Below are 23260 nucleotides of genomic sequence, written 5' to 3'. Positions count from 1 at the left end.
ATAGTGGAATATGGATTGTTTTTGTTTTAGGGGTGAAAATCAGAAAAAAAAAAAGTTAATGATTTTTATGTACATTTCTATTTAGTAACTATGTAAGGCATGTACTAATTCTTTTCATGCACTGTAGTTAAGTTCTAAAAAACTTTCCCTTCTATTGTATATACTTTACTGTCACTGCCTGTAAGTTGCCAGTTAAGTACAATTAATACATATTTTGTTATAAAACCTCATGAATCTCAATAACAAATTCTATGACATTAACTTATGGCAAAAACCAGATAGAACCACTTAAATGCCACCATCCATATAGAGTAGATTAGGGCTTTGGGGGGGTTGTTTAACAAGATAATAGCTGAATTATAATTACATATATTGTTATTATTATTATATAAAAAAAATTAATGCTTTATTATTTACACCTCAGTCTAAATGCACAAACCTATGTATATACTGTGGATGGTACCAAAGAAGCTCCATCAAACCCACCATCCAGAGTGTATTATTGCCTCATGTACAGTGATTGGAACAATGAAATTAGCATTAATTTATTAATAAAAAAATTCATTCTTAATTATAAAAAAAAGAGTCTTTTTCCCTCTATAATGCTCATTGCTTTATTTATGTTTTTTTGTATATAGTCAGAGTTTCTTTTAATTATTCTGTCTATGGCACATAGAATAGGTCTGTACCTTGTTGCTGTGATATTGCACATTGCTTTATGAACAATTTTTTTCCCCAACAGCATTACTGGCATACACTGCACTTTTCCTGGTTTCTCTCATCCCCCCAATTACTGATTCTTCTCCCTTTTTTTTGCACATTACTGCATGTGCTGATCTTTAGGGTTTAGCAGTGGCGGAGGTAAGAGAGAAATAAAACAACAAATACTCCAGCTTTGAATTAACACCTACTCTGTGTATTCAAGTCCATCTATAAAGGTGAAATAAATACAATCATTTCAGGTGACGTGACCTACGGTGTTGAAAATGGTTTAATCCACCTACGCGTGTGTATGTTTTATTATTTTTTGTGAATATGACGCATATAGTGAAACAAACAGAAACTTGCTTTTTTGTGCTCTTTCAGCAGGCCTGCAGTTTTTTTTTTTACAGAGACAGACTAAATGAATTGCACCACGAATTGTGCTGAAATCGACACTACATCCTGCTCATCGGTCATCATATGTCCATACATTTTTTCTCCAGTGAGTTAAATTGACGTATCTGGAAGAGCTAATTATGGATTTACAAGAGCCTCACCAACATCATCTTAGTCCCCTTTCATCCTTACAAATTGCTGGACCTGAAAGTCCATGAGTGCCACAATCTAGTGCAAAGCCTTCCAAAGAATGGAGGTTATTACAATAGTTGATTGAGAATATCTGATTGAGGTTATGACGTGCCCACAGACTTCTTTTCTTCATAATAATGCACATCCTGTTTACTTCCAGTTCTCCAGATTTTATTTACCCATTCTCTACCAATGGCATAGAGCTGCCCGATGAAGTCAAGTGCCTCCTCCTCCTCCTCCTCCTAAAGTGAACTACCAAACATCACTTGAAACCATGACTCAATGTTCAGTACTAAGAACTTATTTTTCCACAAACACATCACTAAATCTCTATCAGACTCAACTATGACTGACCATAAGTATAAATTCTGTTTCATAACTATTCATTATTCAAGTCAATACTATCCAAAGAGAGAGAGTAGTAAACAAAACTAATGATGAGACTTCCGTTGCGGTTCGTCACTTCATTCAGAATGGCAGATCTGCTCCGAGAGGGTTGTGTGTACATGTTGGAACCGCAAATAAAACTCTGTAGCCTAATTGCTGAATTCTGAACAACATGGGATTAATTACTGGTAGAAACTGAATGTGTATGGAGGATAGAAGGGGTCAGTGGTGTCATGGTCATGGCATCCTGTTCCAGAGGGCTGTGCTCGGATTCCACTAGCTTGACCTACAGATGGCAATAAGTGGATCTTGCATTGGTCATGCCATCTTGATAATGGTGTCTGACTTTAAAAGTTGGAGCAGGCTAACATGGGGCAATGTGGTAAAAATGCTAGGCCATTAGCGCCAATTTCAATTAGAGTTGATTCATATATATACACTGATCTCTGTGCCACAGTGGCATTATGCTGCCCCTAAGCAACTGAGGCATGAACATCTGTTGGTTTTATTCAGGTCTATCCATAGGCTGACTACCCACTTCTAGGTTTTAGTTCCAGCAAATGCCAATTAACCTCCGTTACAGCTGCTGTCAGCATTCTCAGCAGAAGACATGACATAATAGACTGCTGAATCTAAGTGAGTAATGTCAATAATTGATCGAATAATGCCCTGGCTTGATTAATCACAAGGTAAACTAAGAGAATCACGTCGTGCTGTGGGAAAAAAGATTGAAACACACTAGCAATATGCTGCCATATGAGCTCTCCAGATGGTGGCGGATATAGGAAAAACATTGAGAGGAAAAAAAATGTAAAGGGAGAAACTGACTGGTGGGGGAATGAGGAGGGAATGGAGGAAGTGGAGGAAGACTGACCTCCTCATCTTTTGTTCTTGTGCCAGCAATTTACCTCAGTAAAAAATACCAGGCTGTAAGAGCAGCAACTCAACCATGCTAGGTGTGATTAGCCACAGGGCAGCAAGGCAATAGACGGCAGGAAAAATAGAGAAAGTAGGGAGGACTAAGTGATGGACCCCGCCTAGGTGGAAAAAAAAATATATCTTTGTACAGTTTATGTCTTATGGATCAATATATATTTTGAGGTTGTCTCAGTGTGTTGGTTTGTTTACACAGGCTGGTCCAGATGGGGAGATCACAGCAGAAGAGCAAGTGCAGATGCTTCTGGATGCCAAACTCCAGTGCCTCCACTCCGTCTCAGCTCACGATCTGGCAGGTAAGGAGAATCACCACGATGGTTTTCTGAGATAGATTAAATCTGGAATTGCTGCTTTTGTACAAAAAAGTTGTAGCTGGTCTGATATTGAGCACAAACATGCACATTTTTCTTTTGTCTTTTTTGGCAAACCCACTTGCTTCTTTGGCAGAAAGATGGATGTACAGTCATGGGGAAAAGGAAATTACACCCTTCTCCAATTCTATCTTTTCACACAATCGAACATTACTTTCAGTAGAGTGCAAAAGCAACGAGTCGAGTCAGAATTCTGTGATTTGCATAAAATAATTTCAAATATAATTGCATGAAAAAACACCACATCCCCCATCGATCTTGTGTTGTTTCCTGAACATAGATATAACTTTCAAAAACATTCCCATATAAAACCCGTTATTATGTCGTGTTGTTAATCATATATTATTATTTTAAACTTTGAAATTGCTAAGTGTTTTCTTCATATGTCGAACATAGCTGGAGGCCTCCTCTTTCTCAGAATAAGGGTTACATTGTTTGTATGGATACAGTTGTAAAAAAAAAGAATGTAAAAAATAAGGAAATCCGAAAATAGCACATTAAAGCATGATACGGTATGACTCACATTTTGATTGCACAATTGAGCATTTTGTGGCTATAATAAATTGTGCCTATAATTAACTAATTAGACAACAAAGCTAAAAGCTAAAATCCTTTTACCTGATTTTTTTTTTCCCTCTTTTTTAATCCAGGCGTTAAATACTTGAGTTTAAAAACAGCAGATAAGACACTGCTGGAAAACGTCTGGCAGCTCTACTTCCGCTAAAGGATTTCAGCAAGAAAGACCAACCGACTTCAGTCTTTCATATTGTATTATATTCAACTCTCTCAATGTCCGGACTGTTTCCCAGACTGGACTTTTTCAATGTGCTGCTATTTGATGTATCTGATCTCCAAGTCTCAGCTATTTAGAAAGCACGTTTTCCCGCTGTGTAGCACCGCAGTAAAGATCTCATCATTTCAACATTTTAGATTTCGGAGTTTGTAGGTTCCCTGGTGGTCTAGTGGTTAGGATGCGGCGCTCTCACCGCTGGGGGCCATGATCGATTCCTGGTCAGGGAACCAACCCCAGCCATTAGGGTTGCACAAGCCAGGGCACTCTTAGTGGTTCCCTGGTGGTCTAGTGGTTAGGATGCGGCGCTTTCACCACTGCGGCCCGGGTTTGATCCCCGGTCAAGGAACCGACCCCAGCCATTAGGGTTGCACAAGCCAGTGCACTCTTAGTGCCGGTCCCAAGCCCGGATCTATGGGGAGGGTTGGATTAGAAGGGCATCCAGTGTAAAAATGTGCCAAATCAAACATGCGGATCATGAATACTGATTATCTGATGTGGCGACCCCTAGTGGGAAAAGCTGAAAGAAAGATTTCGGAGTTTGTAACAGATGGTGATATTTAGCTTAACTTATTGCAATTAACACCCAGGAACATGAGTGAGTAAGAGAGAGAGAGAGAAATTGAAAGAGGAAACAAGAGTGAGAGGAGTAAATCAGCTTACATTACAACAAGATGTTTGGAAGGGTTTCAAGAGAGAACCCCTACTGGAACTTAAAATAGGATCCAGTTCTATGATCAGATGAACCAAAATAGAGCTTTTAGGCAGTAAACAACAGAGATGGGTTTGGCACACAGAGAGGTAGACGTATGGAAAAGTAAAACATGCCCATGGTCAAAAATGGTGGTGAATGATTTTGGGCTGTTTTCCTGTTTATTGCCACTGAAATAAAAAATGGCTGCCATCAAGGATTGCAAGCAATATTACTGTTTCATTTGATAAGCAAAGTTAAATTGTCAGCTTTGGAGGATAGAAAGGACAGTCATTGTGAGTATTTTGATACATTTCTCATTATTTATGGATGTAAAGTAATAATAGAAGCAGTCTAATCTAAATTAATATCAATGAACTTCTTATATGTATGGAAAACTGCTTCAGAGATTTGTGTTCAAACATTTATCACATTACAAACATGGGAAACGCTGTTCATATGAACACTTGTAGCTATGAGAGAGACAGCTTTATTTTCACCGTGGCTTTACAGATAATTAAAATCGCATCTGTGCACTTCACACCTACTGTATAAGGTTGCCAGGTTTTTCTTAAGTAGTGATCTTGAAGGAGGACTTTTTTTCCAATTACATTTAATACACCTCTTTTAAAACAGCTATGTCAGCACTATTTTCACAACTACTCATTTGTCTGCTCATGCCAAATGTTATTCTGTATTTTACTGCATTCTGTTATATGCAGTAACATCTGTCCCAGATGTCTGAAAAGAAATCTGAAGCTCAAGAGATAATTCTGTGGTCTGAATAGTGAAGTGTGCAAACATTTAGCTGAAATACCATGCCTCTTGTAAAACGTCTTGACTTGTTGGATGTTTATTTCTGACCTTGCGATCCAGTTCCTCCCAGAGCAGTTTAATAGGATTTAATTGCAGTGACCAGGCATGACAGATATCCAGCTGATTGTTAGAGCTTGGACTTATGCTTCAGTTCAAAGTCTTGTGGAATGGAAGCATTGGTGGGTCAGTAATTATTTCACCCAGAAAAAGTCTCCAACCATCCCTGCTCCAAAACAAACCCAAACCATTAAGCTTCCACCTTTATGTTTGTCTGTGGGTGGGGACCAGTCTGCTAACATTTTCTCTCCTGTCCTAACATTGTCATTCGCTGTTCAATGACAGTGTGCGTTGTGTCTTCGTCTTTGATCGAAGTTGTTGCCTATAATCAAAAGGAACATGCATGCATCTCAAAAACAGCATACAAGCAATAAAATGATAAAAAACTATCCAAATTTGTAAATGATAAACACATTGCAGTCAAACAGAGGTACATGTTGTACAGATGTAGACACAGCATATCTCATTGACACAGTATACACCTAGCGGAAAATGTTAGGTGTCCCAATACTTTTGCCAATGTAATCTATCTATCTATCTATCTATCTATCTATCTATCTATCTATCTATCTATCTATCTATCTATCTATCTATCTATCTATCTATCTATCTAGTGTTTTCCATTTATATATGATTATTCAACATGAACAACAATATGCAAAACGATGATGCGCATATTAAATTAATACAGCAATTATCAATCATATAATTTATAAATAGACTTTAACATCATCCACCTTTTCTGAAGATGTAACATAAAGAATGTTGGCATTTTATCACTTTTATTTTGAATTTTATTTCATATCGTTACTTAACCAGCAGCGGTGAAACAGTCCTCGACTTAAATTTCAAGTTATTCAATGAACTCTAGTTTATTGCTTTATCAAAAGACCTCATCCTTTAGCTAGGTTGCAGGACTGTATATTTATATTACCCACATGTGTAGCATACATACAAAGAAGCTAACGCCTTAGCGTGAAGCTAATACATGTAGTGTTTTTGTAGCATATCACTTGAAAATCTCCACTTACATTTTGTTTTTTTACAAAGAGGAATGTACAATATGTGTGACAAGGTCAAGGTCTGTTTTTATAATGACATATTGAAACCTTTCTTCCTGGGTGACATTCTATGAATATACTTAGTAAAAAAGTAAAAGAAAACATGTACGAACTTGAATGGGTATGAAAGAGCGGTTGCACATTTCTTGCTCTTTATTTTTCTATTTTATAAGGAATTTTAGGAAAGGACTCAATGTTGTGTTGTAGGTAGTACAGTTATAAATGCATGGGAATATTTGTGACAAATGGTTTTTATTAAGAAATGTAATTTCTTAGTCATTTAATTTCATTTTTTACCAAGGGTGCTAATAATAGAGCCAACTGTAGCTCTTTTAGGTTATATAGATAGTTTTTCCATATTTCTTTTTAAAACCATTATTAGGGTGATCTTATATTTATTTAATATTTTATAATTAGATAGATATTTTACAATTATTGTAAACGGCACTAAATTTTATTAACGCGCTATCAATTCAGCGCGCATTTCTGTTTCACCATTTTTATAGAAAATGTAAATACAGCAATTAAAAGGCGCAATTAAAACCTTCGGCAAAAAATACGTTTATCCACAACGTCCTTTCTTAGATATAAAATAAATAAATAAACTCCAGATAAAAATATTTTTAATCAGTAAACCTTTGTTTTATTTCTGCACCAAGTCTCAAATCAAACACCAAATCCGCCATGTTTTACACAATTTACCCTCTAGATGGCGTTTTGTGGGTTTTTCCCTCATAATGTCGACACAAACTTAAATTACTGTCTTTATTGATCGTACAGATAAAAACAATACAAGCTGCCAGTTTTGGGCACCTGAGCAAGCACTTAACTCACTACTGCTCATTTAGTATCATTAAGAGTCGCTCGGGATAAACACTTCCAACAGGAAGTGGCGATATCTCACTATCTTTGTCTCTCTATTTTCTCTATCTAATTGTCTCTGTGTCTCTTTTAGTAAATGTCTCTGTCTCACTGTATATGTCTCTCTCTTGCTGTCTCTCTATTTGTTTCTTACTCTTTCTAAAGCTGTGTCTGTGTCTCTTTGTCTTTGTCTCTGTCTTTCATGCTTATTTACATGTCTAACAAAGTTTTGAGTTTTAATGCCATTAGCGATCTATGATGAAAGACTTTCCTGGTTCGATTCTTACCTCTAGTTTCATATTGAACATTATAAGAAGTTTTTAAAAACAGAACAATGAAAGATCATTAAAATTGCTTGCTGGTAAATCATGGTATATCAGTGGTGCAGGTGTTGGAGATGTGGTTCTTGTACCTGAGTCACTTCTCATAGACTTCGAGTAACTGAGAGAATGTACAGGAAGGAGAAGTTTTGATCCTCTACCATCATGATCTAAGAGAAAACAGTGGTCTCCTAACTATAGAAAAGCCAAGAGTCCAATAAGCAAAGCCTTGTTTGCCTCTCCTGTGTTGGTGTAACGGTCAGTGAAGTGGTGGCTGCTATCTGACTCACCCGGTTCAATTCCTACCCCTAAGCTTTCCTTTAAATTGTTTAAAAAGTTTTAAAAAAAGAACCAAAAAAGGTCCTAAAAATCAGGTTCTTGCAGGAGATCCTGTGGCTCAATTGGAAGAGCTTTGCCTCTGGGTTGAGAGGTTGCTGGTTCAAACCCCGGCCAGGGCTCAAAGTTAAGAGTGTGGAATGTTCTGGGAATGGCTGCATGGAAGGTTGGATGTGGACGGTTTCGGAGGCTGTATCCTGAAGCAGGGGGGCAATATCCGGGCATCTGCCCCCCTGGTGTCTGAGAAGCTGAAAACAGGGGTTATGAAGCAAAAAGGTCCAAAAAAGTATCGACTTAGTTTTGCATATATAGGGAAAAATTCTGCCAAAAACCTATCACCCTCACTTTTTCTGAGGCTGTGAAGCAGCAGGTCTTCACAGCCTTTGTTCACAGTCAACCACTCTACTGCTCACCACACACTACTTTTCACACAGCTTACCCAGTGCGGGGACAAGCCAGATTCGAACCAGCAACCTCTGAGCTCAGAGGCAAGGCTTTTACCACAAAGCCATCAAGTCCCACAACTCACCTTCTGTTTTTTGGGGGGTTTATCCTTCGTTTCATGCTTCAAAGCAAGAAATTCAGACCAGACAGAAACACAGAAAGCAGGATTCGAACCCTGAACCCCACCAACAGTGAAATACCAGTCTTAACCCACTGAACCATCAGGAAGGACAGGCTGCAAAGATTGTTTAGAGCAGGTCTATCTTTTCTTTCAAACCATCAACACAAGACTATAATGCTAAAGACAGACTTAGGAAGAAAAACCATAACATGACTAGCAGGGACAAAGCAGGATTCGAACCCTGATTCACACCATTAGCAAGGCACCAGCATTAACCCACTGAACCATCAGGAAGGATAAGCTGGAAAGCTTGTTTAGAGCAGGTCTATCTTTCTTTTTAACCCATCAAAACAAGAATATGAAGATGTAGGAATCAGGAATTTAACCTACCTCATGACTAGCAGACAGAAAGCCAGGTTTGAACCCTGATCACCAACATTAGCAAAGTACCAGCCTTAACCCACTAAGCCATCAGGAAAAAACAGGATGGGAAGCTTGATTAGAGCAGGTCTATCTTTCTTTTCAAACCATCAACACAAGATTTTAACGCTAAAGAAAGATGTAGGAAGCGAATACAGATGTAAGTAGCACAAGTTGAACCCACATTGTAAATAGCAGGAATAAAGCAGGATTCGAACCATGATCCCCACCACCAGCGAGACACCAACCTTAACCCATTGAACCATCGGTGAGGACAGGCTAGGAAGCTTGTTTAGAGCAGGTCTATCTTTCTTTTCAACCCATTAAAAACAAAAATATATCGCTAAAGAAAAACGCAGGAAGTGAATCCTGATCGTGACTGGCAGGCAGAAAGCAGGATTCGAACCCTGAACCCCACCAAAAGCAAGACACCTGATTTAACCCACTGAACCATCAGAGAACACAGGCCTGGAAAGTTGTTTAAAGCAGGTCTATCTACCTTTAAACCATCAACACAAGAATATAAAGCTAAAGAAAGATTTAGGAAGCAGGGACATAACCGACAGCGCAACTAGCAGGATTCAAACCCTGATCCTTACCATCAGCGAGGCACCAGCCTTAAGCCGATGAACCATGGAGGAGATCAGACTGGGATGCATGTTTAGATGAGGCACAAGCCTTAAACCACTGAGCGACCACTGCTGAAAAGCATGTGTGCTTTTTGGAGGGTTCATACTTTGTTTCATGCCAGCGCAGTAAGAAAGAAGGCATGTAGGACTGGCTTTGAAACCTTATCACCAGTGTGGACTATATTAAGGACCATGTTCAGGTACAAGCCTTAACCCACTGAGCTACCACAGAAGTGCTTTTTTTTGTTATCTTTCATTAAAGACCAGGAAATCAAGAAATTAATCCAACACAGTAAGAACAGAATTGAAATGTTTTCAGAGTGGACAAGGTCCAGAAGTTTTATTTACCAACTCAGCAACCAGCTCGACCAGGAATCAAACTCTCAAACTCATCCTCATGGGGACCCTGACATTAACCCACTAGGCTATCACATCCATCCATCCATCCATCCATCCATCTATCTATCTATCTATCTATCTATCTATCTATCTATCTATCTATCTATCTATCTATCTATCTATCTATCTATCTATCTATCTATCTATCTATCTATCTAATATGATGTGAGGTCCAGTTAACAGCTTTAATAGGTAGAAGTAATAACTACTTTTTACTTAAGTACATGTCTGAGCCAAAACTTCTTTACTTTCACTTGAGTAAAAAAGTATAATCAGTACTTCATCTTTTACCCGAGTATTTTAAAACATGAGGATCTAAACTTCTACTTAAGTAAAGGATGTGTGTACTTTTGTACTTATAATACCAATATTATATTATATAGACCATACAGCAAAGAAAGTCAACAATAGAACTGCAAGATGTACTGCTCTGCAAGCATGATCAAAACACCTGCAGATTTTAACATGACATTTTCTGGTCAAACAAGATGAAAAGCCCGCCGATACCAGTGGGACAGGAAGACAAACTCTACTGTGACAGCATGCCAAACAAGAGCTTTTAGAAGTATAATGCAACAGCACAGTGAAATGTGTAGAACTTGGTGGGCCATATTATAGCTTCCTTGTGTGTAGAGACAGAAGTGTTTTTGCAGTGGGTCCATCTCATTCTATAAAGTTGTAGCCCACCCAAGAGGGGCATTCTGATAGATCATCAAGGAAAGCTTCTATATCGACCTACCTAAAGTGTAACTCCAGAGGATAATGGGCTACAAGCCAGTATGATGAACACCTAAGCAATACTAGAGCTCGATGCTAGTGCCATGAACACTATCCTATTGCACAGTCCACCAGTTTTAAAAAAGAGCTTGTAATTTGCTTGAGAGTGTCAGAAATCCGTGACCAGGTAAAAGAGAACACATGATGACTGTGGAAACGACAGGCTGCAAATGAGAGAACAATGACCTAAATATCACAAACGTAATAACGAGCCGACACACTGGTTTGCAATATGTGTGACGTGCACACCGGATTGCTAACACCTTTGCTCTTGCCCCTCAGTGAGATGAAGCCCCTAATGTGGGATGTAGTAACCACAGAAAAATTACAGCCAGGATTTCAAACTAAGGAAGCTATAGCAACAGGGCTATGGTAAATAATAATATATATTCTGTTATATATATATATATATATATATATATATATATATATATATATATATATATATATATATATACCACTAAAGAGACTGGTAAAACACTTTTTGCCATCGGGCCACTAGCGCCTTGGCTTGGTCTTTGGCACAGTTTCAGAAGGCACTGCTTTCTTGGTTTGAAATATGAACTAAGCATATGTGACTAAGTCAGACTGAGAGGCAGAAGTTATTATTGAAAGAAAGATGGCATGTGGTTCTAAAATCGGCATATCAACATACTCAAAAACCTGTGTCGCACATACTAGCGCAGACAGACAATGCTATGATGTTGTTTTACATTTGCTAGAGTTGCCTACTCATTGGGCAATTGGTAGTGCAATTAGACAGAGGATTTATGGTCGAGAAGCATGCCTGTGTTTAAAGATTGGACAAAAAGTGGCTCACCTAAAACGCCTATGAAAAGGCAGACGTTGATGGGCAGATGTTAATGGATTTGTGTTTTGAAACCACATGCCTTTCTCCAGGCTGCACATTATGTATAAAATCCATGCTGACATTCAGGCTGTACAGATCTTTTATCTGCCCGCTGTCAGACCTATTGATAGCCCCTTCTTGCTCTTTACCCATCAGACTGGAATGCTCTACCAGAGATAAGGGTCTTAGTGGCACAGATAGATCTGGCACCTGTTGGTGATCCCAGCACACTGGCATGTGTGGAGTTTGGACCTCTTTGAGTGTTTAAAGGCTCTGGCATGGAGAAGCTGGTGTTGGATCTATAATGATCACAAATGTTGAGCTATTTTATGAGTTGCTCAGTAGCTCCTGGTTCCATAACCTCAAATGACTGTATAAGACTGTAGAAAGGACATTACTTAAAGATTATAATCATACTGTTGATGTCACCCAAATGAGGATGGGTTAATGCCATTTGACACATGCTTCTGGGCAGTGCTAAAAAACCTACATAATCAGGAATCATATTTGAACCTGATTTGACGTTTTAATCTTAATAGTGAACAACATCAGAACTTGGAGTCTTTATCATTTTATATAAAGTACAGTAATTAGACTGGAAGTAAATCTCAAAATAAGTCAGACTTATGGATATAATCCAAAAAATAAATCAATAGTAACAGTCGCTGTGATTAGAAAAAAATTGACAATCTGCCACCTAGACATAGAACGTACAATACTTAATAATTTTTGATATGGTAGTGTTGGCACAAAACACAAAGAAGTTTGCCAAAGCCAGAAAAATATATCTCACAAAGCAAGTTTTCTACACTGAGATGAAAATTCCTCCATGAGGATTATATATCTAGAGGGTTTTTGGCTATGAATCACCCTTTTTCTGTTTCCTTTTTTTCCATGGTAAAAAGTGGATGTGTGCCCTCCAGAATGGGACGGTTTGATTTGTTGGCCACAAGGTTCCCCTGGATTTTTAACCAAAGTGCCCTGTCCTAGATACATCTACGATTTCAACCATGCAGGTATGTTATTAAAATTTACAGCATTTTTGTAATGATCTACAGTGACTTGATTTGTTGTCAAAGAATTTTCCTCAAACTAGTATAAACAGGTCAAGGTGTATGAATAATATCAAAAGGGAACCGTCCTAGTTGTTCTAAACGTCTTCCATTTTGAGATGTATGGAGGCCGTTTGTACTCTTGGGATCTTTTAATAAGGCAGGATTTTTGCAACGTTCCAGGATTTGTGATTTAAAACAGTCCTGTGTCTCAGCTTCGACCTACGTTTTTTGCTCAGCTTTTAGACCTTATATCGACAGATGTTTCCAAACAATGCCTATTCAAAGAAATATGCCAAAAGGTGGACTGCAATTATAGTAGACATATGAGTAACATCTAAATGATGATCCAGAGAAGCATGCTGCTTCATAGCAAAGTGTCTGAATAGTTATATCAATAAAATATATATATACCGCATTTTTCGTACTATAAGCCGCTACTTTTTTCCCACGTTTTGAACCCCGCGGCTTATTTATGGATTTTTCCTGTGTTTTTTCCGGTTTCACAAATTTCAAGCCAAAAAACTGAACCCCATAACATTAGACCAATGAAATTTCCGAACGGAAACGAAAAAACGCACCTCACCTGTGTTCAATGAACAATGAAGACAGTGAACAATGACTTACTTGGTCGGCTACTGTTTAGATACAAGCCGTTGTAATGCGTTGAGTCTGGGTGAAGGGAGAGCTCACTAACTCCAGTTGCAACAGAAATCATATAAGCACAGACAGGTTTCCAAAACTCCTGCTTTTTTTTTTTTTTCTTGGCAACAGCGTTACGGGTTAGTCAAAGAAACTTAGAAATGAGCATCAGAAAATTATAAGGACATATTCCTCGGCCTTGCACACATGCACTAATACCGGAAAAATGCGGCGGCAGGCTACTCCCAAAATGCCGCCCTGCTCTTAAAGGAGCCACAACATATTTCACCTGTTACACCGTGTAACAGACACTGTCTTTCGTTAAAGCCTGTGTAAAGTTCATTAGTTTCAGTGTAGACAGTGCCGCTTATAGACGGGTGGGGCTTATTTATGTTTAAAATAAAAATATTTGTAAAATTCAGTGGGTGCGGCTTATAGTCCGGATATTTTTTTCTTTAATAAATTTGCTTGGGGTATGGAATGTATATTGATTTGGAAAAATATAATAAGATTGAATGAAGATTAAATGACGGTTGGAATACTTGAATACTGTGAATGCACTCAACAAATATGTTAATACATACTGTATGCTAACATATTTTCACCATTACAGGTTATGCCTACAGAAGGTGTGAATCCAATAGTTCCTGGGTGCTTGGAGAGGGCTTGAATAAGACATGGGCTAATTACACAGAGTGTATAAAATCTCCTGGGCCCAACAGAGAGAGAGTAAGCTATTGCCCAATAATGTTCTGCTTTTATTTTCCTTTTATGGAGATATTCCCAGTGTGAATTAAACACTCATTTGTACCTTTACACTTGCAGGAAGAATTTTTTGAAAGGCTTTATATCATGTACACTGTGGGGTATGCAGTGTCCTTTGGGTCTCTTCTGGTGGCCATCCTCATCATTGGATATTTTAGGTAAGGTTGTACAGTATGTGTGTATTTTTTTATTGTCAAAGTTGCTTACTGAATCATTAATACATATTGACACAACAATACGTACGACAAACATCAAATATAAGATTTTTTAAACCTATTTAAATTATATTTGACTTATGAAAGTATATATATTATTGTAAATATACATATTTTTCTAAATTATAAAATGAATTAATAGAAGCTTTTATGTCACTAGAATGCGAATCTAAATTATTTGATATCAAACATCAAATATAGGATTTTTTTAAACCTATTTAAAAAAATATTTAACTCATTTGAAGCTTGAAAGTATATATATTATTGTAAATATGAATATTTTTTTTGCCTATAGAATAAAACAAACTTCATTTTTTTTATATATGTTTATATTTGCTATATAATAATTCTATTTAATTTTTTTTCGATTTTTTTCTATTTTATTATTTTCCTTTGTCAAGATTCTCTGTTCTCCGTTTCACAATTTAACAATCCCACAGGATTTTAGATATTAGCCTTACTAATGTGCTGTTTCATTTACACTGTATGGACAAAAGTTTGTGGACACCTGACCAGTAGATTCGTATGTGCTTTTTTGAACATCCCAATCCATATTTAGTTCCCATTTGCTGTTACTGTATAATAACCTCCACTTTTTTGAGAGAAGGTTCCACTAGATTTTGAAGATTTTGTGCTCATTTAGAGGTGAGAAGGCCTTGGGTACAATCAGCAAAGCATCCATCTATCCACCCATCCATCCATCCATCCACCCATCCATCCATCCATTCATCCATCCACCCATTCATCCATCCATCCATCCATCCACCCATCCATCCATCCATCCACCCATCCATCCATCCATCCATCCAGGTATCCACCCATCCAGGTATCCACCCATCCATCCATCCATTCATCCACCCATCCACCCACCCATCCATCCATCCATCCACCCATCCATCCATCCATCCATCCATCCATCCATCCATCCATCCATCCATCTATCCATCCATCCACTTTGTTCTCAACTTGTATGTTGCAAATACCATGCTCAATGCCAATATGCAAATAAGCTGAAATTGAGATTGAAAGCCAAATAGCTGCAGAAATAGTGGTGTACAAAAGCAGAGAGCGAGAGAGAGAGAGAGAGAGAGAGAGAGAGAGAGAGAATAGCAATTAAAGCTAAGATGATCACAACACAGTGACAAAAGCTGATAATATAAAGGTTTAGAAGATTATGTTGTCAACTCAACCTCACGTTGTACATTTGGTTCTTAATGTTCTGGAGTATAATACTATGGACAGAACAAAAAAGATTGAAAATAATACAAAAGACAAACCATAATTGTAGATTCAGGAGCAGGTTGTGCATAAATTATGCTAATGAGCTTTAATGCTTCCAAATTGTCCATGCACGAGTGTTCAAAGCAAATCGAGCGAACACATTAAACACCATTAAAACTATAGGCTAAAAGCATTAGTTACACTGAGTACAATATGAGCTCAAGTGGTTACTCACTTCATGCTATATTTTATGTAAAATGAAAATATTCAGTAATCAACAGTTGAAAAGTTTCAAACAGATTTTAGGCGCAAAGGTATCTGAACACTTGACGAACGAGGCTCAAAGCGTTTCAAAGCCAAGTGAACAGGCGCAGCACTGACAGTACAGTAACTGAAGTGTGAAATGAGTCATGGAACAATCCTTTAGGGTACATCGCACTCAGAAGATCTTTTGCCGTCATATCTTTCTGAACATAGTTATTCCAAGCCCTTTTAGGAGGGAGGAATGGCGATGTGGAGAATGAGGCCCGGTTTGGTTTTGAACTTGCCCACTCCTGCAGCAGGCTCTGTAGTAGAAAGTTCTGCAGAATATCTCGATGAACAATCTTTAACATTTTTGGGCAGTTAAAAGTTAACCAGGAGTGTTGAAAAACGAAAAAAGCATTGGACAGGAATACATGATTCCATGATTAAATCAAATTATTCGATTTATAAATTCTGGCCATTCATGTACATGTAGTTTACCCACAAATACACTATATCAGCAAAAATACTGCGCCTTTTCCAGCCATATTTGGTTCTTTGGACCAAACCGTTATCACAAAATCGAAGGTACACAATTGTTTAGGATGTCTTCAAATGTGATACCATTACCACTTAAACTATTAGACCCAAACCTGTTCCAGTATAAAAACCAGCTCAATGAGAATCTTCTTTACATTGGTTGGATTGGAAGCTCTTGTGTTGCCTAAAGGAGCACAAATCTCTACAACCACACTTCAAAATCTAGTGAAATGTCTTCCCAGAAGAATGGAGGTAGTCATAACAGCAAACGAGGTGTAAATGTGCAATGGAATGTTCCTTTTGTGTATATAGTGTACAGCAGCTATAACATTAGAATCACATGAGAAGTGGCATCAATAACAGCAAATTCTCAAAGTAAAAAAAAAATGGGCAGTGCTGTGAGGTACACCACCTTATGGCAATGTTGATTTGGAAGATTGGTGTATGTGAAAGTATCTCAGCATTCAAAAAATAGATTCACCATAATTATTGTGCAGGTAGCCAGACAGCTATTTGCTAATGACGTCATTTTAGACATTATCAATTACTAGATAATGTGCTCCAGAGGATAGACAATAAGTGTTTTCTTGGTGGCTAGCATACTTTAATGGAAAAAATACATTTCTTTATTTGGCAGGAGACATGTCTGCATGTTATACACAATTATCTGCAGTTTAAAGGTTAAACCAAATTCATAAAAAAGATTGTTTTGTCCATTAGCTTCCCATCTGGCTCAATAAGTAATTACCAACTAAGACAAAAGTAATTGTAGGAAAATGGAGAACGAATGAAACACTTCTATTTAATGAGACCGCAACATTTGTCCCGATATTTGTATGAAGACAAAATTAAAGCCAGGATTATATTAATAGAACATTGACATTCAGCTGAAATCTGCTGTTCTCATCATTGTTAAACATTTCTTATTTCCAAACTGCACAAGATGAATAGATGTTTTATTAATTGTTTAACACGGTTTTGAACACACATTTTAAACAATGATCAAGAATGACTCAAAAGTTGAAAGGAATTAAAATAAAATAAAAATTCTATTTATAAAGATGTATCAGACACGGTTGTAGTGTTTTTTGAAAAAGGAAATAAAAGGTATTTAAATTCCGGTAGCACATTTGATTAAAATTGATGAGCCCTAGTCCATTTGCAATTACACTCAGGATTACTGAAACCCTAGGCTAATTAAATTTGATGAAAAAAAAAAAAAGTATTAATCCTGTAGTAGGTTAATGTTATACTGAAGGTATGAAAAGAGACTATACTATACTATATCACTATATATATATATATATATATATATATATATATATATATATATATATATATATATAAAACACAACACAATTTTATTCCTGATGTCCATTCTTTACTCAGATATAAAAAAAAATAATAATAAACTTCACCAACATTTTTTTTTTTTAAATTACTAAACATTTGTTTTACTGATGTGCCAAGTTTTAAATAAGGGCTTTTAATCGACTAAATTATATTTATTGAGATTAATTACAAGATTGTCATGAGCTTAAATGAATACTTTTCAAGTTTAATACTCTAATCAACATTGGCATTGAACAAAAATGGCTGCTTTATGCAAATATATGTTTATGAACACCATTGTTATCTAGCACTGCCTTGAGTCTCCTGGGCATGGAATTCACCAGGGCTCCGTCACCTTCACCTTCACCTTCAGCTTACTCTTGTTCTGAGTGGAATCCTTCATGGAAAACCTCTGTATGACCCTGGGCACTGTACTGTAACTCAGTTTCAGGGTGTTACCGATTTTCTTATAGCCAAGGCCATTTTTGTGGAGAGCAACAATTTAAAGTCTTTGCCATGAGTTGCCATGTTGAACATCCAGTGGTCAGTATGAGAGAATTTTACCCAAAGCACCAAATTTTAACTGCTCTAACACAAGAAACACAAATTTGTATGGTTCTGTCAAGCAGACAAAAACATGAACATGATGAATAGTACTAACTACTTTGACAGCAGTAGCTGTATGTTGTTTTCAGAGGACAGTAAATCTGTACTGCTACACAAGCTGCACATTGACTACTCTAAAATATATCCACATTTCTATAGAATTGTCCCATTACAATATGTACTAAAATGGTTGCTGAAATTTAAGTGGTGTACTCACTTGTACACAGTGAGATCCTGGATATATGTACGTATACACCTACATAAACACACACAGAAAGTTGGAGGTAGCATTAAATTTTTCCTTCACTTGAACTAGGAGACCCAAACCTGTTCCATCATGAAAATATTCAAATATATTATTTTTTATTATAAGAAACATGAATATTTCACTGTACAAACTTACCTCTGGACATCTATAGGCGGCTGCATTGCACAAGGAACTACATCCACATGCATCTGTTTGTGTCCTTCATACTGCGAGCTATAAGCATCTTTGTGAAAGACCGGGTGGTGCACACCAGCTCTGGGCTCCAGGAGTTTGATGCTGTGCTAATGAACAACCTCACGAACACAGTGGATGTGGCACCGGTGAACACCTCTCAGTATGTGAGTAATTTTGAGTCCTGTGGAAATGCTAACTTCTTCGATCCATCACTTCATAACGCATCAGGTTTCATCGCATCTATTGCACTTCATGATTTGGTACTGCCCCATGGTAGGTTTAACATAGAGTCTACATTTACATTTACATTTACATTTGCGGCATTTAGCAGACGCCCTTATCCAGAGCGACGTACAAACGTGCTTTAAATCTCTAGTAGTGAATAAATCTACACTGGTATGCAAGAATACAAACTCAATATAAATATAACTCGAATTCTACAAACTTGGAAAGTGCTAATTTAGGTATTTCAGGAAGAGGTAGGTCTTCAGTCGTCGCTTAAAGATAATCAGGGACTCTGCTGTACGGACATCTAGGGGAAGTTCATTCCACCACCTCGGTGCCAGAACAGAGAAGAGCCTTGAATTGTACTTACCTCTCATTCTGAGAGAAGGTGGTACCAGTCGAGCAGTGCTGGAGGATCTCAGACAGCGTGGTGCAGTGCGAGATGTGATGAGGTCACTGAGGTAAGATGGTGCTGGTCCATTTTGGCCTTGTAGGCAAGCATCAGTGTTTTGAATCTGATACGTGCAGCTACTGGAAGCCAGTGAAGGAGCGCAGCAGTGGGGTGGTGTGGAAAACTTGGGCTGATTGAACACAAGTCGTGCAGCTGCGTTTTGGATCATTTGCAGTGGACGAATAGCGTTCAGGGGAAGACCTGCCAGCAGAGAGTTGCAGTAGTCCAGTCTTGAAATGACAAGAGACTGAACAAGCAACTGGGCAGCCTGTATGGACAGAAATGGTCGAATCCTTCGGATGTTATAGAGAAGAAATCGACAAGAACGAGCAACATTAGCGATATGTGGGAAAAAAGACAGTTCATTGTCCATAGTTACCCCAAGGTTACGAGCAGTGGCTGAAGGGGAGAGCAGAGAGTCATGAAGTGTTATTTGTAGATCTTGACCTGGAGATGAATCACCTGGGATGACCAGCAGTTCTGTTTTGCTGGGGTTGAGTTTAAGTTGGTGAGCCCTCATCCATAAAGATATGTCTGACAAGCATGCTGAGATCCGAGCGGAAGCTGTGGTATCTGATGGAGGAAAGAAAAGATGAGTTGAGTGTCATCTGCATAGCAGTGATAAGAAAACCCATGTGAGGATATGACTTCACCAATGGAGTGGGTATAGAGGGAGAAAAGGAGGGGACCAAGTACCGAGCCTTGTGGGACACCAGTGGTGAGTCTGCACGGGCAGATGTGGATCCTCCATGTTACCTGGTATGAGCGACCTTCCAGGTAGGAAGCAAACCATTCCCATGCTGTTCCGCAGATACCAAGGCTCTTGAGGGTTGACAAAAGTGTCTTGTGGTTGACTGTGTCAAATGCTGCTGAAAGGTCCAGAAAGATAAGTACAGATGACAGCTTGGCTGACCGAGCAGCATGTAGTTTCTCAGAAACAGCCAATAGGGCCGTCTCTGTGGAATGTGCCGCTTTGAACCCAGACTGGTTCGGATCGTGGAGGTTGTTCTGTGAGAGATAGACAGACAGTTGGTTAAAAACAGTGCGTTCCAGAGATTTAGAAAGAAAGGAAAGGAGTGATACCGGTCTGTAGTTGTTGATGTCTGATGGATCCAGAGCCGGTTTCTTCAAGATAGGAATGACCCTTGCTTGCTTGAAGGTAGTTGGTACATAGCCAGATGTTAATGACCCATTGATGATTGTGGAGATGAAGGGCAGGAGATCTTGCGTGATGGTCTGGAGCGTAGTTGAAGGGATTGGATCCAGAGGACAGGTGGTGGGATTGCAGGATCGGATGACTTGCAGTATCTCATCTTCTGTTAAGGTTGAGAAGCTTGACAGAGACGTAGTGGATTGTTGGCTGTGTTGTGTAATCATTGTTGGAGAGGAAGTGAAGGTCTGGCAGATTTTCCTAATCTTCTCATCATAGAAGGAGGCAAAGTCATTAGCAGTCAGGAGGATGGAGCAGGTGCAGCAGGGGTTTAGTAGAGAAGAGAAGATGTTGTGAAGCTTACGAGGATCTTGTGCAGAGGCCTCAAGCTTTTCCTTGTAGAAGGCAGTTTTGGCAGAAGTCACCTCCAAAGAAAATTTGGTCAGGAGTGCACGGTAAGATGAGAGGTCTACATCAAGCTGTGATTTTTTCCACTTCCTCTCTGCAGATCGGAGTTCTCGTCGATTACTGCGCAAAACTTCTGACAGCCACGGTGTGGGACAAGAAGTCTTCTTGGGTCTTGTAGTCAAGGGACAAAGGAGGTCCATGGTTGAGGAAAGAGATGAGAGGAAGGAGTCCGTAGCAACGTCTAAGGGTAGAGAGGAAAAGGAGACGGGTCAGGAAGAGATGAAAGAGTACATGAAGTTACAGAGGAGGGGAGATAGAGTGAAGGTTAGGACGGATAAGAGAGACATGTAAATTATTTTTAGGTTGAATAGGAAGAGTGATTAAAAAGGAAACCAGGTGATGATCAGAGATTGGAAGTGGAGTGGCAGTCATGTCTGTAGCTGGAGTAGGACGGGTGAAAACCAGGTCCAGGACATTTCCTCCCTTGTGTGTTGGAGGGCAGCTGTTAAATGTCAAGGAGAAGGTATTCAGAAAAGGCAAGAGGCAAGATGACTGAAGTTTGTCGGATGGGAGGTTGAAGTCACCAAGAACTGTCAGAGGGTGCCGTCAGAGGGAAAGTACTGAGGAGCGTGTCCATCTCTTCTAGGAAGTCCCCAAGGGGACCAGGAGGCGGTAGATGACAATGATGAAAAGGTTGATTGGAGAGGTAACTGAAACTGCATGAAATTCAAAAGAAGAGATGGTTAAATGAGACAAAGGGAGAGGTGTGAAACACCATCTCCGTGATAAAAGTAGACCTGTACCACCACCTCTACCAGTTTCTCTTGGTGAATGAGAGAAAGCATAGGCAGAAGACAGAGCAGCTGGTGTAGCAGTGTTCTGTGGGGATATCCAGGTCTCAGTAAGTGCCAGAAAGTCAAATGTGTAGTGGGAAGCCAAGCCTGTGATGAAGTCAGCTTTCCTTACAGCAGACTGACAATTCCAGAGCCCACCTACCACCGCTGTTTGAGATTGAGACAACAGGGAAGGGTAGATGAGGTTACTGACGATGTGACATCTGTTCTGTGGATAGGAACGTCTGTGTCTGTAAGAGATTACTACAGAGATGGGTTTGAGGCACATGACTAATCTCCCAGTTTGAGATCAATGTTTTTAAAGTAAGAAATAGTATAAATAGGACTTTCTAAATACACTAAGAGTTACTGACTTTAAGGGGGTTACCTACTTGTGGGGACTACCTACTACCGCTACAGACGCCTTCAATATAAGTGAGTAAGCCCTGCCCACAATTCACACCTCAAGTGAGACTGAAACTACTCTTGATTAATCACCTGACCAAGCTAATAAGCACAGACCAACACTCTAGAATCAACTGAGTTAAATAGATATACAAAGTTAGAATCCTACCTTACCAGAAGAGAGTAAATTCAAGATAGAGCTAAAGCTCACTAGAGAGAGTCTAGAGCCTCAGGTTCCAGTACAGGCAGAGTGATGTGATGTAGTGCTGGTGATTTCAGTTAGCTTCTGTAGCGTAGAACGTAAGCAGCACGTTTTTTTCCAGATTTCATGCTCAGGTTTGTTTTACTAATTTCTCTAGTATTTACCTGACTTTTCTAGCTATATGGGCTCTTTCCCAAGCTGCTCCACAAATTTGTAATAGGATGTCTTTATCACCATCGCATTACATTTTCCCTCCACTTAAACAAGGAGACCCGTTCAAACAGCCTACCGCAATGCCCCTGTGCACAAAGCCAGCTCCATGAAGATGCGGTCTACACGGGTTTGAGTGGAAAATAACAAATGGCCTGCTATAGAGCTCTCAACCCTCTTAAACACCATTGGGATCATTTGAAACACTGACTGCACCCCAGGCCCTGAGCCCACACTCATTTAGGTACATTCTTCTGAAACATCTCAGGAGAGCGGTGGTTAACAGCAAACGGGGACTAAAAGTGGAATGTATGTTTAGATGTACAGAATTTTTTAAAAATTCGTGGTGTACATTCATAATGTTAAACAAGTGAATATTTTGAATATTTTGTATACAAGGACAGCGTCAAAAAAGCTGAACCACATATTAGAATGAATTAAAAAAGTTCTGGAAAAATCCCTTTTTATGTATGTAGGTCTTATCAATGGATTTTAGCTGCTGACCTTTACATATATGCAGAACAAGGCTAAAAGCGCAATTGGCAAATTAACAGGAGAATGGTTTCAGTGACAATACAGAAGTGTCAGAACTAGAAAATGCAGCAAAAAAAAAATGGTAAGACTTTGGTAATGAACAAAGAGATATAAACAGCAAGTAAACGAGAAATGAATGGGGATCAGGTATGCATATGCGAACATTGGCAGGTTTACTGAAATGCAATGGATTGAAAAAGCAAGAATTAAAATGTAGTGAATAAACGT

General features: G+C 38.7%; 1 protein-coding gene across 1 annotated transcript in view; it reads left to right on the top strand.

Moving 5' to 3' along the window:
- pth2ra (parathyroid hormone 2 receptor a) overlaps nt 1-23260 on the top strand; it is a 64319-nt gene that overhangs the window by 909 nt on the left and 40150 nt on the right. Inside the window, exons 2-6 of the mRNA XM_046845993.1 lie at nt 2810-2909; nt 12462-12572; nt 13864-13979; nt 14076-14173; nt 18592-18778. Coding sequence (XP_046701949.1) covers nt 2810-2909; nt 12462-12572; nt 13864-13979; nt 14076-14173; nt 18592-18778 — 612 coding nt within the window. The remainder of the gene's footprint in view (nt 1-2809; nt 2910-12461; nt 12573-13863; nt 13980-14075; nt 14174-18591; nt 18779-23260) is intronic.

The sequence above is a fragment of the Silurus meridionalis genome, chromosome 3 (assembly GCF_014805685.1).
Source record: "Silurus meridionalis isolate SWU-2019-XX chromosome 3, ASM1480568v1, whole genome shotgun sequence".
NCBI classification, from domain to species: Eukaryota; Metazoa; Chordata; class Actinopteri; order Siluriformes; family Siluridae; genus Silurus; species Silurus meridionalis.
The sequence above is the reverse complement of the archived record's forward strand: the minus strand, read 5'-3'. Positions and strand labels throughout refer to the sequence as shown.